At 43.9% G+C, this 16969-nt stretch overlaps 1 protein-coding gene and 1 non-coding gene across 3 annotated transcripts in view; one reads left to right on the forward strand and one right to left on the reverse strand.

The window, feature by feature from the left end:
- Positions 1 to 212: 212 nt before the first annotated feature.
- Positions 213 to 16969, reverse strand: part of LOC119382455 (tuberin) — a 122180-nt gene continuing 105423 nt past the window's right edge. The window contains exons 27-30 of one of the 2 annotated variants that reach the window (XM_037650164.2): positions 15202 to 15341; positions 13412 to 13490; positions 2471 to 2565; positions 213 to 389 (exon numbers count right to left, since the gene is read on the reverse strand). In XM_037650164.2, coding sequence (XP_037506092.1) covers positions 243 to 389; positions 2471 to 2565; positions 13412 to 13490; positions 15202 to 15341 — 461 coding nt within the window. In that variant the 3' untranslated portion in view covers positions 213 to 242. Of the gene's footprint in view, positions 390 to 2470; positions 2566 to 13411; positions 13491 to 15201; positions 15342 to 16969 lie in introns of those variants that run through there. The other variant, XR_005181536.2, reaches the window with a different exon arrangement.
- Positions 14737 to 14808, forward strand: Trnat-ugu (transfer RNA threonine (anticodon UGU)). The gene has a single exon. It is a non-coding gene; the product is annotated as a tRNA-Thr (tRNA).

Raw genomic sequence — 16969 nt, forward strand, 5'->3', positions numbered from 1 at the left:
ATGGCCGACACTTTTGATTATTGCTTCTGCCGCATTCATCGCCAGCACTCAAGCGCTTTTTACTAGCCTATAGAGTGCGTGGGACGATGTTATCGATTTGAACTTTATACAAAGCATGACGGCGACAGCGATGGCAAGAACCTGCGGAGGGTAAACATATTAATTGCTATCGCAATAAAAATTAAAGCCCAAATAATGGAGGCAAAAGCAGCTGCAAAATCATCTACTACTTTATATGGGTTTTAGAGGTCCGCTAGGTCATCTGGTGGAGGTTCAGTGTTGCGTTCCACAAGTCGCAGCCGTAACCGCTCCAAGTGCTGTAGCCGCTCGTGCCAGTTGTTGACATAGGAGCTTCCTGCTTGTGACCGGTGAAGACTGGTACAGGCCACCTGCAAAGGCAAAGAGTAAATGTTGAACCCTCTGCCCCTTCGCTGTAATATATTAAACTTCTTTTTTTTGTGCAATACGTATGCTACACCCTTTTTAAACACATAAGACACTACTATAAACAGAAAGCAATGCCACAGACAATTTACAGCATGACTTCATCAGTGCTGTAATTTTGGAAACGTGACCACATGGCCATTTTAACAGTGTATGATGGGGTGTGTAAATGTAGAAATGTGGTCTTTAGCTGCGTGCGACAATTCTCTGGCTACCATTTGTGGATTAAACAGTCTGACCACAAGTGACAGGTAAACAGAAATACAAATGTTTAGTGCAGCTAAAAAAAAGCCTTTCTTCATAACGTAGGGAAGCAGCGCAAAAGACTGACAGAAAAGGCACACATACAACCACACACAGCACTGTGTGGCTGCATGTGTGCCTTTTCTGTCCTTGTCTTTCGCCCTGCTCCCCTACGTTAAGTTCAACCAACTAGCCAAAAAGTTCACCCATCAAGGCAGCTTCATGCCTTTTTATATTGGGGATGAGGTAAAAAACATGGCCGATCCCTCCGTCATAGGAATCAGTATAACACGAAAGTGAAGTGTGTCTTCACAGAGTAGTGCTTATTGTGTAGTGGTATATGAAAGCTTGTACAACGTCTATTCGTGTTTGGCAGCCATAGCACCGTTTGACGTGGATGCACCCATGTCTAGTGGCATGTCTCCATCGCGACGACTAATGCCCATGATCATGATAAAACCGTTGTGGTAAGTGAAGTTGGGAACATATATTTGGACACAGTGAATTGTGAATCCCGCGTAAAGATGACATCAACAAGCTCATAATCAACACTGGTACCCGATATGCACTTCTTCAAGACGTCGTCAATTAAGAAGAGAAACGGCACGGTGTGTGCTTTCTAGCAATGGGTAACCAACGCCTGTGCTCATGTATACACTACCACCAGGTCCGTAGCGAGGAATTTTTTTCGGGGGAGCACTTGCTGAAGGCTTTGAGTTTTTGAGAAAAACACCTGCTTTCAATATTTATTTTCGATGAAACGCCCCCCTTCATCAAAATTTTTGGGGGTAGGAAGTAGGCCTCCCGCCCGACCCCCCCCTCCCTCCCTGTTACGGGCCCGATTACCACACTGCGCTTCAGCAACACAGGAGGCAGAGGTTTGTAGCTTAAGCCACAAACGCGTGCGCCCCACTGGCCTCTGTCTCTCTCCACCAAGGCACAACATTCGCTCAACAAAATCGTGTCATTTCTGCAACGTGTATTGCAGCAGTTTTGTTAGTTGGTGCTCTCGCAATCAAAGCAGTCGGTGGTGGAGAAATCCCAATGGTGCGCGTGGAAGCTGCACTACTCCAATGAGCCGGCGCACACGAACACGAAGTGAAAGGCAAGGAACATAAGTGCGTCTAGGGTGCCTCAGCGACGCCAGCATGGCTGGTGCCCTTGCTGGTATCGAGACGCTTTACCATGACCTCTGATATTGCGCGCAATCTCGGAGTAAGCACTAGTAAGTGTCAATCTTGACACATTACTTCTTTTCACCTCTCACAGAAGGCGGCACCACCCCGCTCCGCCATGTCTACCTACACCACCAACAGAGAGCACCGTGCGAGAGAGAATGTGTAAAAGATATAAAGCGTGTTCGTGAAGTGTTCAGAATCCGCCAAGGTAGCTTAGTCGGTTGATCGTCGGGCACTTACCGTCGCCCCCACAAGGTGGTGGGTTCGATTCCCAGTGGCAGGTCTTTTTCTTGGTTTTTGTTTTTCTCACCCATTGGCGTCCATTTTATCAATGTCATATCCATAATGGAAGTACTTAGTGGACCCCGGCGTAAAACACTTTATTGTTAAAATTGTAAAAAAGAGAACAAATAAGGTTTAGGGATTGAGCCCACGTACATTTCAGCATATGGAAGTTGCAGGTTTGATTCCATGATCACAGCAGTGCTTTCATTTAGTACCCTCTTTCACTTGATTACCATTAAAGAAACAGTAAGAGCTCAACACTCTGTTTCGGTGCAGCAAATGCTCATGCCCTGATGAATGATTACAATGAAGGCACTCACATTAGCATGTATTGCTGTCTGGCGCACATACACCGCCAAGCTACTGTCGGGCACCAGCTGCGGCTCAGGTGGTGGCCGCAGCAATTCCAGGACTTCTGCACAACATCAAAGGACAGTCATTTTCTAAAGTTTCACTTGAACTGATCCATTGAACAAAAGACATGTGAAGGAGGGGTGGCAATGTGTGCAGACCACACATAGCAATATTTTCACAAGAGGGAACACACAACATTTGCTGAAGCGACCATTGCAACTATAGCACTGTTGCAGTTGTATATTTAGTAGGGGTGTGCAAATATTCAAAAATTTCGAACAGATTATCGAATAGTGTTCTATTCGATTCGGTACTCAAATGGAATATTGCATAATCAAAATACCGAATACCTTTCTATTTTTTTTTAATAATCAGCAACAACGAAAAATGCTCGGATGAATGAGACGTTAGACAGCAAGGGGTAATTTTTTTGTTTTCGTCACCAAATTGCCAAGATGCATGCAGCCCATGTACTTACGGGACCATCGGCACTATATTGGTGAGAGGATGAAAGCATTTTTGCTTAAAACTCCAGTGTCGCCGAAGCAACAGTGTCATCAATACATGACATGACACCAATCCGCTACCATGACATTTATGTTGATGTTAACTAATAAAAATTGCTTAATATTTATGTTTCAGTTTTATTTAAAAGCTGTTGACAAAGTACCACCTTGAATACTGTAGTCACTGCTATATTTCAGCGTGCAGTTACAAAATATTTCGAAGGCTCTAGTTGCTGATCTATACGAGCTTGCCTCAGTTTAAATAATTGTGGTATTATTTGTCGGTTAAAGGGGCCCTGCAACACTTTTTCAGCATGGTCAGAAAACGCTGCCGATCAGTAGTTGAGGTTACTGAGAACACGCGAGCCAAACATTTTAGCACAGCACGCGGCCTGGAATTTATAATTCTCAAAGTCGGCTAAAAATTGCTCCCTCTTCTCTCTACAAATGATGCCATATACTCAAATGACCACGCCATATACCCAAATTCACGGGCATTGGCTAACTTGAGCATCGTGGGCTGCATAGTTACTGTGACTGCTGCAGAAGGCTGCCACGTGCCCGCTCGTGCGCTCGCAATCTCACTGAACGTTAGTCGAGTGTTCGAAGAAAAAAACAAGAAAAGTGCTAAGGCCCTGACACGTGCATGACGTAACTTCTTTCTCCCATGCCATCCCTTCCTGCTTAGGGCCTAGCGCATTCGTCGGGACGAGAGAAGAAAGAAAGCAATTACAGCGTGCGACAAATCTCTGTAACTCCGCTCGTACTTCACAGATTCTAAAAATTTTGTGAGGCAATAAACTTTTAGTGAAGACATTCGATGGTTCCTTGAAAAAGTGTTGCAGAGCCCCTTTTAAAGTAACTGTAATGTTCCTTTGTTAAAGCTTGTGAATATTTCTTTCAAATAAAATGTTGTCGAATTCTTGGGCACCTTTAAAAAATGCCAGGCCTGCACGGAACACGCAGCACAGTCACAGCGAAAGCTGGAGGAGCAGCCTTTCAGAGCCCCTAGTGAACTTTTGGGGCGACTACGGCAAGTACAGTTGCTAGGTACCTATTGCGCCATAAATCATCATAATTTTGCGAAGTGGGGAAGTACCCACTATGCTCTCTAAGGCATTGCGTGCCCTTTGTTGATGCTGTGGCTGATGATGATAAAGAATTGTGGCTGAGCCCTTTGTAATGGGTAGGTAACTTTAAACCGCCCACTCGTGACGCAGTTCTCATTGTGCTATGCCTTGTGTTATTTTACTCTGCTACCACACTATATTACATCTGTTAACAAGATTCCGAGCTCGACATGATGCCTGTATAGGGTCCTTCTGCAAAGGAGTTTCAAGTGCCAGCGTGGCTCTGTGGTAGAATACTCAACTGCCACACCGATGGGCCTGGTTCAAATCCTGCTTGATCCTTGATTTTTTTTTTCTCATTGTGCGTAAGAGTGGCTACGGACACTGGCGGCGGACAACAACGGCACAAAAATCGGCTGTTGTTTTGATCTCATAACAGCTTTTGCTGTAAAATTGTTACCTTAACAGTGTAGAGCTGCTTTGGAAATGGTTTTTTTACTATACGAAAACTATTTGAACAGTATTCGATTTGTATTCCTATTTAATTTGTACAGTCGAAACCTGCAATAACGAAATCGGCGGAGAAAGCACAAAATTTCGCTCTTGCGGGAATTTCGTTGGCGCGAGAATGAAGCAGAAAGGACATGGAATTTACAAAAACACATTTTATTTCCAAAAGACAGCAAGTTTGCTTTGGCAGGCCTTACCATGCAGCAATTTCATGCCTCTCAATTGGGAATCTCGTTTTCCACGGCACAAAGTTCGCCCCATGCACTGGTCAGTGACGGCAGCACTGCGCTGTCATCAGTACCGTCATCTAGTGCGGCTACAGGCGAACCTTCTTCTGGCTCCGCTGGATCAGCGCGCATCAGCGCAGAATCGTGGACAGCAAGCTGCACGCAACGCCGAATTCTTCGGCGATGTCCATTTTTTTCCTGCCCTTTTCCATGTCACTGATGATTGCAGCCTTATCTTTCAGCGTGATCAACTTCCATTTTTTCGTTGGAGGCGGCATCTTCGCAGGCAGCGAAATCGGACAAAGCAATCGCAACACACAGTTTACATTGCGCCAAGTGACCACAAACGCTCCACAAATGGCTCCACACACAAAATGTCTGAGGCCCGTGTACTTAGATTTAGGTGCACGTTAAAGAACCCCAGGTGGTCGAAATTTCCGGAGCCCTCCACTACGGCGTCTCTCATAATCATATCGTGGTTTTGGGACGTTAAACCCCAGATATTATTATTATAATGGCTCCACACACATGACCATGTGCGCGCAAAGCCGACAAAGCCAAGCACAGAGCCAAGCCAACGAATGAAACTCCATGAGAAATGTGGATTTGGCTACGTAGTCTGCGATAACGAGCAGGAGTTTCGGCAAGCCATCATCATCATCATTGTCGCCAGCTTTATGTTTTTTTTTGTAAACAATGACGGAAGCTGCTTCTCAAGTGCACTGTAGCGATAGTCTTGCACAATTTAAGTGTAGCATGAATGCCTTCCAGCATTTTTTGAATGTAGTTAATGTTGCGAGAATAGATTTTTTGCGCACTCGTGTTTCAAAAATTTCGTTAATGAGGGAGTGCGGTATGAATATCTTTCGTAGTCGCGAGTTATGAAATGCATTGACTCCTATGGGTGTTCGCCGGTGCTCCGAAAATATTTCGTTGCGCTGGAAATTTCGTTCCCTCGGGATTTCGTTATCGCGGGTTTCAAGTGTATTCAATTCGGTTAAAAAATTCACTATTAGCACATCCCTAATATTAGCTACCAAATGCCACTGTGCACCAAAGATGCCTGGCATTTAATGTCACATGCAGTCGAACCTAAACATGCTGGCTGGTCACTGCAAAGTAGGCACACACCAGATTGAAACAACTATGCAGTACTTGAGCATGTGCAGTGCTAATATTGCTACAAAACAGTCCAATATAGCATGGTTGGTTACCAGTACCTTTAGTCAATCTAGCCTATCTAAGCCCACCATCTCTATCTGTGGCTACCAGTCACAATGCGTTTGTCACTCACAAAGGGACGTTTTTACTTACTGTTTTCATGCAAAGCAAAGTGACATTACGCAATATTGTTTGTTTTGACTTCCTTGATGAGAATACAAAATCAGGCAAGTTTACATGCTGGGCACTGGATCTGAGCGATGCCTATTCATCTGGAGGCTCCACTGCAAGTGTCCTGAAGTTGTCGTATGCAGCATGCCAGAACATATGGCACCGCCTGTCCAATCAGTTGGGGATACAGTCTATCACTATCCGCACATTGAAATCCCGCAATACACATATCCCTTCTTTTTTTTTTTTACAGTGAAAGCTGTTATGAGGTCACAACAACAGTCCATTTTGGTGGCGTAGTTGCGTCCGCCGGTGTTTGTAACCGCTATCACACGAAATGAGAAAAAACCTACTAGGTTTTATAAAATACTTAGGTTTTTATTAAGTTCAAAAGACTTAAGTTGGAAACCATATGTGAACAGCATTTGTGCAGCTGCAGAAAAAATATTATGGTTCCTTTGCTGCAAACTAAAGCTAGCAACACCATCCGTTAAGCTGCTTGTATATTTGACCTACGCAAGAGCAACGTTAGAATACGCCAGTGTAGATGGGATCCATTTGAATAAAGGTTAATAAATTGCATTGAAAAAATAGAGAGAAAAGTCGCAAGGCTAATTTTATCGCGGTATTTTTGAAATGACTGTTTCTGAAATGCTCCTGTTGCTTGAATTACCTACGCTGGCTTAACACCAGAAACTTGGTAGACTTGAATTTCTTTTTTTGTTACCAAAGGTCACCTTAATATTGAAACTAAAACTTTCCTTCCCAGGCAAACCAGCAATGTCAGATGAAGCAATCAATTTGTGTTTTCAGTTCCACAATCCCATCTTGATGTGTCTGCATATTCTTTTTTCCCCCGAATGATGAAAGAGCGGTACCATTTGCCAGTGTCTGTATTGAACTCGACGAGCAATGAAAGCTATGAGAATGCGTTAAAAATCTTTGATAAAATTGGTTGTACGTACATTGTCATGGTGTTCGAAAATACATTCTCGAGTTATTTCATATCGCATACTATACCACCGTCACAATGTCTGTATGTATGTCTTTTTCTTACAGTTTTGTATTTTTTATATGTATTTTTTCTACAGCTTATATATTATATGTATATATTATATATATTATATATTATATATGTATTTTTTCATTATACAGTGTGTCGTACTTTGTTTCTCTGTTGTATGCACGTCTGCTGTACCCACCCAGTTACAGCCATGACGGCCAGAAGTATTTGGAAATAAATAAATAAATAAATAAATAAATAAATAAATAAATAAATAAATAAATAAAACAAAATGAAAAAATAATATCCAGGATCGGATGGGATTTGAACCCGGGCCCTCTGCGTGGCAGTCGAGTATTCTACCACAGAATAACAGAGAGCTGAGCTAGTTGGTAGGTATTCATTATAAAAAGACAGGGCGTGCAAACACGGACACAAGAAAAAAGTCAGGACACCACAAGTGGTGTCCTGACGTCTTTCTTGTGTCCGTGTTTGCACGCCCTGTCTTTTTATAATCTACCACAGAACCACGTTTTTTTCTCCTTCTTCTTTAATGATGGGAGTAACACCAAGAAATCTTGTCAACTATTCCAATAGGTTTTATCACTTTCGAATTACACTCACATGCACAAAACACATAATTTCGTGCAGTCCAAGAAATCTTCAAAAGTCCGGTAAACAAACACAAGCGTCCAGAAGTGCAAGCTGCCCCGGAACCTGGTCAGAAGTCTCAGCAACACTACACAAATTAGCTGCTGCTTCTTGAAAGACAGACCTTGTCGAGCGAGGTGGCTCAGCATGTCTGTCAGTCATGTGGATTCTCCATAACGAATAAAGTTCTAACAACATGATCAAAGAAGATGTTGTAAAACATATGCTATGTTAAATTGTTGCCCACCTGTCATGTAAAACCCCTAAACATGGGCCTTTGAGGTATTGGAAATAAATAAATAAATAAATAAATCGTATGGTGCATTACTGTTGGTGCTCTTTTTGAACACGAAGAACCTAATACAATGAGATGCAATATGAAAATCTTTTCCGATGGTTCTCTTAGAAATAAAATGCACCACGGCAATGAACAAAAACAATGCTTGATGCTTGAAACTCCTTCGCAAAAAGACCCTATTCGGGCAAGGAATCACATTAAGGTGGCGGTCTCACTCCGGAGGCACGAACACATCGTTTTTGTCACTTTTCCAGCCGACGCGGCGGCTGTTCTCCGTGTTTTATATAGTTGACTTATCTATCATTGAAAAGCTTGGTCTTTGTACATTTCAAATATATTAAAAACAAGTCAACCATTAGCATTTGGGGATGGATAGCCAAGAATAAGCCAAGTTACACGGTTCTGGCTGACTGTGCCTCAGCAGTGACCATTTTTTGAAAAATATGCTACAGTTACAGCACTGTTCTTTGCGCAGCACTTTCAAGACATATTTACCTATTTCCTCAACGTAGCGAATTCATGTCCGACTTCTACTTTTTCGTTGCTTAGCTTTTGAAAACAGCCAAATTTAGTAATTTTCGCAGCAGACTGTCCAGTAACTATTCGCTAGAGAAAGTTCATTTTCGAGGCGTATGTAGAGCACAAGATTCTCCATCTGAATGCTCAATTTCATCGATGTGACAAAGCAGAAAACTGGGCGAGTTGGTATGTATTCATCGTCACAGGATAGTACGCACTTACAACGGGGACAAAGGGAGAAGATCACGACAACACAAGCGCTAACTTTCAACTAAAGTTTATTCAAGGAAAAACGGAAGAGAAGAAAATAACACAAAATACCGCGCATGCGTCACTGCGCAGAAAACATAACTAAATTATAAGCCCCACATAATATCAAAGCCTAACAACATGGTAGTTGATAACCAATCTGTTCACCGTTGCAAGGCGCTAATCAGTGTGGCCAAGAAAAGACGTCATTGGCACTAACAGATAAAGAACTGTCTTTTCTTAGCCACACTGATTAGCGCCTTGCAACGATGAACAGATTGGTTATCAACTACCATGTTGTTAGGCTTTGATATTATGTTTGGCTTATAATTTAGTTATGTTTTCTGCGCAGTGATGCATGCGCGGTATTTTGTGTTATTTTCTTCTCTTCCGTTTTTCCTTGAATAAACTTTAGTTGAAAGTTAGCGCTTGTGTTGTCGTGATCTACTCCCTTTGTCCCCGTTGTAAGTGCGCGCTATCCTGTGACATCGATGTGTACATGCTACTTTTTAAATTATATTCGTCTAAATTTGGCAATATTTTCAATATAGGGACCTACCTTGGCCCATTTTTGTGGAAAGCTACTCAAGTTCTGTGGCTGAATTTGCACGTAGAGAAACTAGAGTCCCCGATCTATTTCCTCAACGTAGCATTTTTCAATAAAGCAAGCAGAAATGCGATACGAAGCTCGTAAACTGTCCTAATTTTTCATGCTGCAAACGTCACCAAAACCGGTGTAATCTTCAAACAGCGCTGAAGTCTGAGCATTCGTAGCTTAAAATATAGCAGTTACGGTCTCCTGATACAATTATACACATGAATCACACACACATACTGCAGGAATACTGCGAAATCTACATTATTCCTACCACTACAACGGAAATCTTCCTCTAGCGCCACCTAGACGGACAAAACGAAAGCACTGAATTTGAAAGTTCCCTGTCTCTCCGAGTGTGGCGTGCAAAAACATTTTACCTCGGGGGAAAGTGTCTTTTCTAACTTCAAACCACACACCACTATCTGTAAGTCTTCTTTTTGCCTCCCCTCTGCGTCTCTTTGACGGGATAGCGTGGGGAGTAGGAGTATGCATGTTTTCAATGAAGGCTCCTGCGCGCCGCGATCTCACCTGGACTGTTTTTAATACGCGTGACCCTCCAAAAATGCACTGCCGAGACTGTGACCTCAGCTTTTGTACTCCCAAGCAACAGCTCAGAAAGAAGGTGACCCTTCACTCCATTGAAAATACCCTCTACAGATGGGGTGAATGTCTTCAGGCGAAAAGAAAGGCCAAATTCTTGAGACGTCCCGTTTGTGTGTGCGCGTGTGTTTGTGGTGGCTGCTGTGTCTGAGGCCCCTCTCGGGCAACCACGAAAAAGCGAGGGGTGTGTGGCGACAGACAAAAGAAGACAGACGAACGGACAGTGCACGTGCGATACGAGCGAACTGAGCACACGTGCGTGGGCGAAGTATGTTGTGAATATCACCTCGTTGCTTTTTTTTTTTTCAGTCAAACATTCAAACAAACAGCGCGTTCACACAAACAGTGCGTTCAAACAGCGCGTCGCAAGTGTCAAAAAAGAAAGAAAGGAAAAGCAGCGATGAGTGGCGAATGGGAAAAAATTATTCGTCTGCTAGTCTGTGGTTGAGGCTTTCGTGTGAAAAACAAACTTGTTCGCATATGCGCAGTAACTATTTTGCAAGCCGTCAGTTAGTGAGCCATATATCCCCGACTGCAGCGAAAAGTGCGGATGGCCATGTGAGCTGTAGCGTTCCCAGCCGCAAGCAGCAAAACAAACGTCACGCGTCGCGACATCTACTAAAGTTTGAAACAAAATGATTTTCAGTACGTCGTCTTCTCGATCGAAGATGTATTTGCGAGCGTAATAATTACACTCGCATAACGGTAACACATTTGCTTTGCGAATGATCATTGTATCCTAGAAAATCATTGATGTGACTGCCATGTGCTTGTTGCAGTGCACGGCGACTGATCTAGCAGAGGTAGCAGGAATAAAGCTTGGATTGCGCGAAATAGTTAGGCACAGGCCCGTAGTCAGGAATTTTTTTCTGGGAGGGGGGGGGGGGGGCGCTACTTGCTGAAAACCTTGACAGTTTGAGAAAAACAGCTATTTTCATTATTTACTTTTGGCAAAAACACGTACTTCACCAAAATTTCGAGAAGGGGGGGGGGCGGGCCCCTAGCCCCCCCCCCCCCCTGGCTATGGGCTTGGTTAGACAACACCTGCACAATTTGCGTTATATGAACTAACAACCCTCTAGCAAAACTAAATTCTGCAAATAATCCTTTTGCTCATGCAGATCATGTGATGCCTTATTTTCTAGGCCCCCTTACTGACCAGAGCGCGCGACGTAGCTCATTTACCGTCTCAGTATCGCCGGCATTGGCCGCCATAGACACCTTTTCGAAAAGCTGAGTTAGCTTTCGAGTGTCGACTAGGTTGGGTTTCGCCGAGATAGAGCCCTTAGATATTTTATTTTTCAGTACTCCTAAAAGGACACAATTCGCATCTGTGTTACAACTTGTGCTCTTCGCTGTGGTGCTAGGAGGACTTGTTTTATAGCTGAAAAAATTGCCTCATATATGCTTCGCTAAAGCTGAGCAGTGCATGCCCTGCTTGTATGTACATCGCGTTCCTTGACCTCATCTTCCGCTCTCTGCCTGATCGCCACGCTTGCACCACAACATGGCCGATGTCATTCTAATCGCCATTCATATTCTTGAAGATTTCAAATATAGCTATGTAACAAAGAAAAAGAAAGCGGCACCCCATACATCTGTTTAGGGATGCATGAGGCTCGTAGTGTTTTAGCTGACAAAAAGGCAAAGCCCTTCAGTCGTTCATGCGTATAAAATCACCATTTTTGGCTCACTGCAAGGCAGGGAAAAGGGGCTTTGTGCAATGATAGCCAGGAAGTAGTGGAAAGGAGCTTTCTGGGTAGGTTCTGAATGTAGCGACATAAATATCAAGCGGACCATGCGCGACACCCGCACTACCTTTACAGTCAAACCAAATCTGGTGACACTGGAGAAATCTCTAATTACTATGCACGTGCACAAGGTCAGGGCTGTTCCACGTGACCCAACACTGCCGGTGTTCAGGGCCACTGACGAACTTTCTCGAAGAGTTACCGCACAAACGAACGGTCGTCTACTCTTTTTAGAGAGGGAGAGAAAGAGTCGGTTCAGAAACCGAACCATTATTTCCAGCAACCCTTGCGGCAGCGTGGCTCAGCGCCTAACCGCTCTCTTGTAAATAGTTATACGAAGGACTCTGGTCATACGTTTCAAGGAGAGAGAGAGGCACTTCTTTTCTGGACAGTTGCACGGGAGTAGTAAGGCTCTCTGGGCCAGGGGCTTTTTTTTCGTTTGTTTGTTTGTTGGGGAGCGGGGGGAGGGGGGGTGTCACGCACATTTGAAACGTTTCAAAGCAGATTCTGGAAGCAGCGGCGCACCTGAAAAGAATCGATTGGTTGCAGCAGGGACAGGCTTCTCACTGTCGCATGCTGCGACATGCAGAGAGCGCATTTTCTTCCGTTTTTTTCAAACATGACTTGCTGGCGTCTTCTGGTGGCTCAGAACGAAACTACACTGGAGTGGGACCACCACCTTAACGTATGCAATATAGCATGGTAGAAGAGTAAAATAACAACCAGGCGTCACACAATGCGAATTGTGTATTAAGTGGGTTGTTTAATGCTTTCAACCCGTTAGTACAAAGGGCTCAGCCATAATTCTCCATTGTCATGAGCCACAGCATCAACAAAGCACACATAACGCCTTACAGATGTGTAGCGGGTACCAAGCTTCTCCACAGAAGTGTATGAAGTAGGGAAGTGGATGCTTTCCTACTTCCCAAAAATTATGATGATTTATGGTGTAGTCGGTACCTTGCAAGTGTACTTGTACTATTTGCCCCAAGAGAGTTTACAACGGGCTCTAAAAAAGCCGCTCTTCCAGCTTTCGCTGTGACTGTGCTGCGTGTTCTGCGCAGGCCTGACATTTTTATCTCTGCTATACAAGATAAAAATGTGACGCTGTTAAAGCAATGCATCACAGGCAAGCATATTCTTCAAATTAAGGACTTGATTTGTACAGTGCTATTCCTAATTGCTTCTGCCAACTAACTTTTGTTAGACTGCACAAAAATGCTCCCCTGTGCACTTGCCTTTTTTCAGGCTGTCCCTCATGTCACGTTTCCTACAAGCCGTAATTACAAAAGTAAAAGGACATATGCTTTGTAATGTACAATGCCTATTTTCTGTGGTGCATTTTCTGCACTAACAGCATTAAGAGTATTTACACTAAGAGTGCTGCATTAACAGTACTGCTAAGAAGTTATTTTTGGGTGCACTGCTCAGCTGAACTAAAGTCCCACTCAAGCTGGCAAATGCAAGGGTTTGACAAAAACTACAGTGGCTGTTTCTTTACAATTTGCATTCTTCACAAGCTTTTCTTGCTTGGATAGGCTTTTTAAAGTATGCATGCGTCCACACACTTTTCCGTTTGTGGCTGCTACTCACCAGGCTTTCCCACCAGAGACACCAAGTTGTGGCCCAGCTTGAGTGGTTGCACAACGACACACACACAGTGACAGTCCCCCTGTAGGAAAAAGAAACATGGTTGATCCCTCCGTCATAGGAATCGGTATAACACGAAAGTAAAACGTGTCTCTACAGAAGTAGTTGAATGTTTACAGTACATTGATATAAGAGAGCTTGCACAATGTCTATCGGTGTCTGGCAGCTATAGCACCGTTTAACGTGGATTCACCCACGCTGACGCTTGGTGGCATATCTCCATCTTGACAACTAACGTCTCTGATCAGTGATTAAAAAACCTTTGTGGTAGCTGTAGTAGTTAACGGTGAGAGTATAATCATAAAAGTGGTGTGACAGCCAGAAGAGCGTCGCCAACTGGACACAGAACTTGGGCATGCAGTGGGATGCCGCATGCCCAAGTTATTGAACACCACGGCGGGACAAGAGGGAAACGCAATGTGCGTCGTGTCTACCCTCTAGCCCGGCCGCGATTTTTCTCGGGGCGAGCGTAAGTGGGGAACGCGGTTACCACCAGGCGGCGCAGGCACGCGTTGCAGAGTTATCTTTAATATGGATGGATGCTATCAGCGAGGCCGAGGCTTGGGCTAAGGCACCGTGGGCTAAGGTCGCCACCTCATGGTGTATTAAGGTGTTGACAAAATCGCACTTCTACGAATGGACTGCACTAGAGTGCTTATTTCGGCCGGTTGGTACATGTTCAACGATACGAGAAAACAGCGCGAAACACAGTACAGTGACATGGGACAGCGCTTGGTCTGTCTCATTCACTGTCCCGTGTTTCGCGCTGTTTTCTCGTATCGTTGAACATGTACCAACCGGCCCAAATAAGCACTCTAGTGCAGTTCATTTCTAGTACATCGGGCATTGTTCTACCCTACCCCCTTCTTCGCTCCCCCTTTGTGTGTATGAACCTGCTGGCCACTGCGTCCTGCAGAACACGTCTGTATACGTTTAAAAGAAAAAAAAAAGCGCTTGGTCTGTCTTTTTAACTGTCCCGTGTTTCGCACTGTTTTCTCGCATCTCCGAATGGAAATGCACCGAATGGGACGCACGTGTAGCACAACGTTCATAGCGAGGGTCTCGTTCTAGTAGACTTGATGCCTTCAGGTAGTATGCGAGGGATTATTCGTCAGCTGCCAGCTCGTAAAAATATCACGTGCTACGTGACCCCAACAGGCAGAAAAAAGAAAGAGTGTTCCACACTCACCGCCATGGCTGCAATCGGCCCTAACACTCCTAGGTTTCAATGCGCATATATACCCCATAAAGTGGACGGGAGGATGACCGCCACCGTAGCTCAGTGGTAGAGCATCGGACGTGTCATTCGAAGGCCGCAGGTTCAGTCCCTGCCGGTGGCAAGCTATCTTTTTGTCCACTTCACTTTCTTCGCATTTATATCCTAATTACTACAAATAACATCCCCTATACTTTCCTTGGCATTATTGTCTGTTAGTTCTCATTAATATTGTGTCTAACAAAGAAAAACAAGCCCTTAAAGATCATCCTCTTTCCGTCAGACATGCTCTGTGGAATATGACTGATGCACAGGTGAAAAAAAAAGAACCATTTTAAATCAAGTCATTGCGTTGTATACTCGTAAATTAGCCCTACGGTTCTGTTTGTTTTAATTATGTGCTGGCTCTGTATGATAATGATTAAATTTGAACAGTACATTAATCTATTTTCCACTCATTTATATGACAAGCCATGTAGAATGAACAACACGGCATGCACAGGTGAAAACAACACACCCGAATGGTCGCCAGGTCATATGGCTCACTGCTTTCATTGTATACAATGTGCACGTAGTCGTTGCCGATGTGCCGCTTCTTGTTTCCTCGTTGCCGGTCGTTTTCTACATTAGGCATCAGCGTGGCCACATGGAACACCACTGCAGCAGAAAAAAAAAAGGCAATGTTCCAGAGTACATCATAGTAGTCGCAAAAAGTAGCTACGTCACAAAAAACATAGGCAAAGGCATACATTAAAATGCAGACCCGAATCCCACGTTTTCCAAGATACTGCTGCAACTACATGAAAAAAATATGACATGCTACTAATAGCCTGGTAGTCACTCGTCACTGTGGCATGTTTTAAAATATCATGTCAAAACTGTCCTTAGCTAAAGTGCTTCAATTCAACAAGAGCAAGCAATTTCTAGCTGTCTTTGAAACGTAATTGTAAATTCCCCACTGTGTGCAGTGCTATAGCATTTGGCTCACATGTTCATAGGAGCCTCAACTTTACTGACCACAATGAAAAAGTGTTGCAGGGCCTCTTGAACGGGAAGATGTGGCCGACATGTTCAAATAAAAATATGAGAAAATGCTTAAGGCAATTACATGCACTGACATGGCTTCTTGCCATCCACCCCCTGCGTAGCTTCCAGCACAGTCATCCAGATGAAGGAGAGAAAGCACCCTGTATAATAATGCTTGGAGTTTAACGTCCCAAAACCACGATTTGATTATGAGACGCCGTAGTGAGCGGCTTCGAAAATTTTGACCACCTGGGGTTCTTTAACGTGTACCTAAATCTAAATACATGGGCCGCTAGCATTTTCGCCTCCATCGAAAAGAGAGAAAGCACTCGGAACCTACAATAACTACCTATAGTTCGACTAATACTTGTTGCATTTGAATGATTTTTGTGGAAAAAGATTTGTAAGGCAATGAAGACCAATACTGAAGTCATTCCATGACTACTTAGAAATGTGTTGCAAGGCCCCTTTAATCTTTCAGGTCACCCACATAAGCACCATGCAGCTTCAAAACAGTATTATATTAACTAGAGGCTAGGTGCTCAAGTGCAATTTTATAAAAAGAACTACATGCAGGTAGGAGAGGATTAAAGAAGCGCACAAAGTGCACACTAATCATGCTCAATTATTATTTAAATGCAAGTACCTACCATGGTCAGAACAAACAGGCACAATGCAAACAATTGCAGCCAATGTGGACAAGCACAATAGGAGGAAAGTACAGGGTACTGTATCAGGACTGTATCAGCCCTGATGTGAGCCTGGCAGACTTCTGCCTGTTCCAGAAGCTCAAGAGAGGCCTGTAAGGTCAACGTTTCGACCGTGTTCCTGCCATCCAACGTACTGTCGCAGTCTCTGAAAGAGGTCACGGCAGCTGACTTTCAGGGAGCCCTTGCAGTGTTGGAATCACGTTGGAAGCAGTGTATCGATGGCCAAGGAGATTATTTTGAAGAATTTTAATCGTCTGTACCAATCGGACCAATAAATTCTTGTTACCAGACCCAGTCTCATTACTTTAAAAACAGACCCTGTAGACGGCCGGTTACTGCTGCGCCGGTCCCCGAGTAAAGCATTTCACTGCAATGGCCTTTAAAGGGGCCCTGCAACACTTTTCCAAGATCTAATGGCTTCATTAAAAGAGCTTAATGCCTCACAAATCTACTGTCGCAAAAATTTTTAGAATTCGTCAAGTACGAGCGGAGTTGCAGGGATTTCAGTAAGGCATAGTGATTTGCCGCACACTTTAAGCGCTTTCTCTC

Source organism: Rhipicephalus sanguineus, chromosome 2 (assembly GCF_013339695.2).
Source record: "Rhipicephalus sanguineus isolate Rsan-2018 chromosome 2, BIME_Rsan_1.4, whole genome shotgun sequence".
Classification (NCBI taxonomy): Eukaryota; Metazoa; Arthropoda; class Arachnida; order Ixodida; family Ixodidae; genus Rhipicephalus; species Rhipicephalus sanguineus.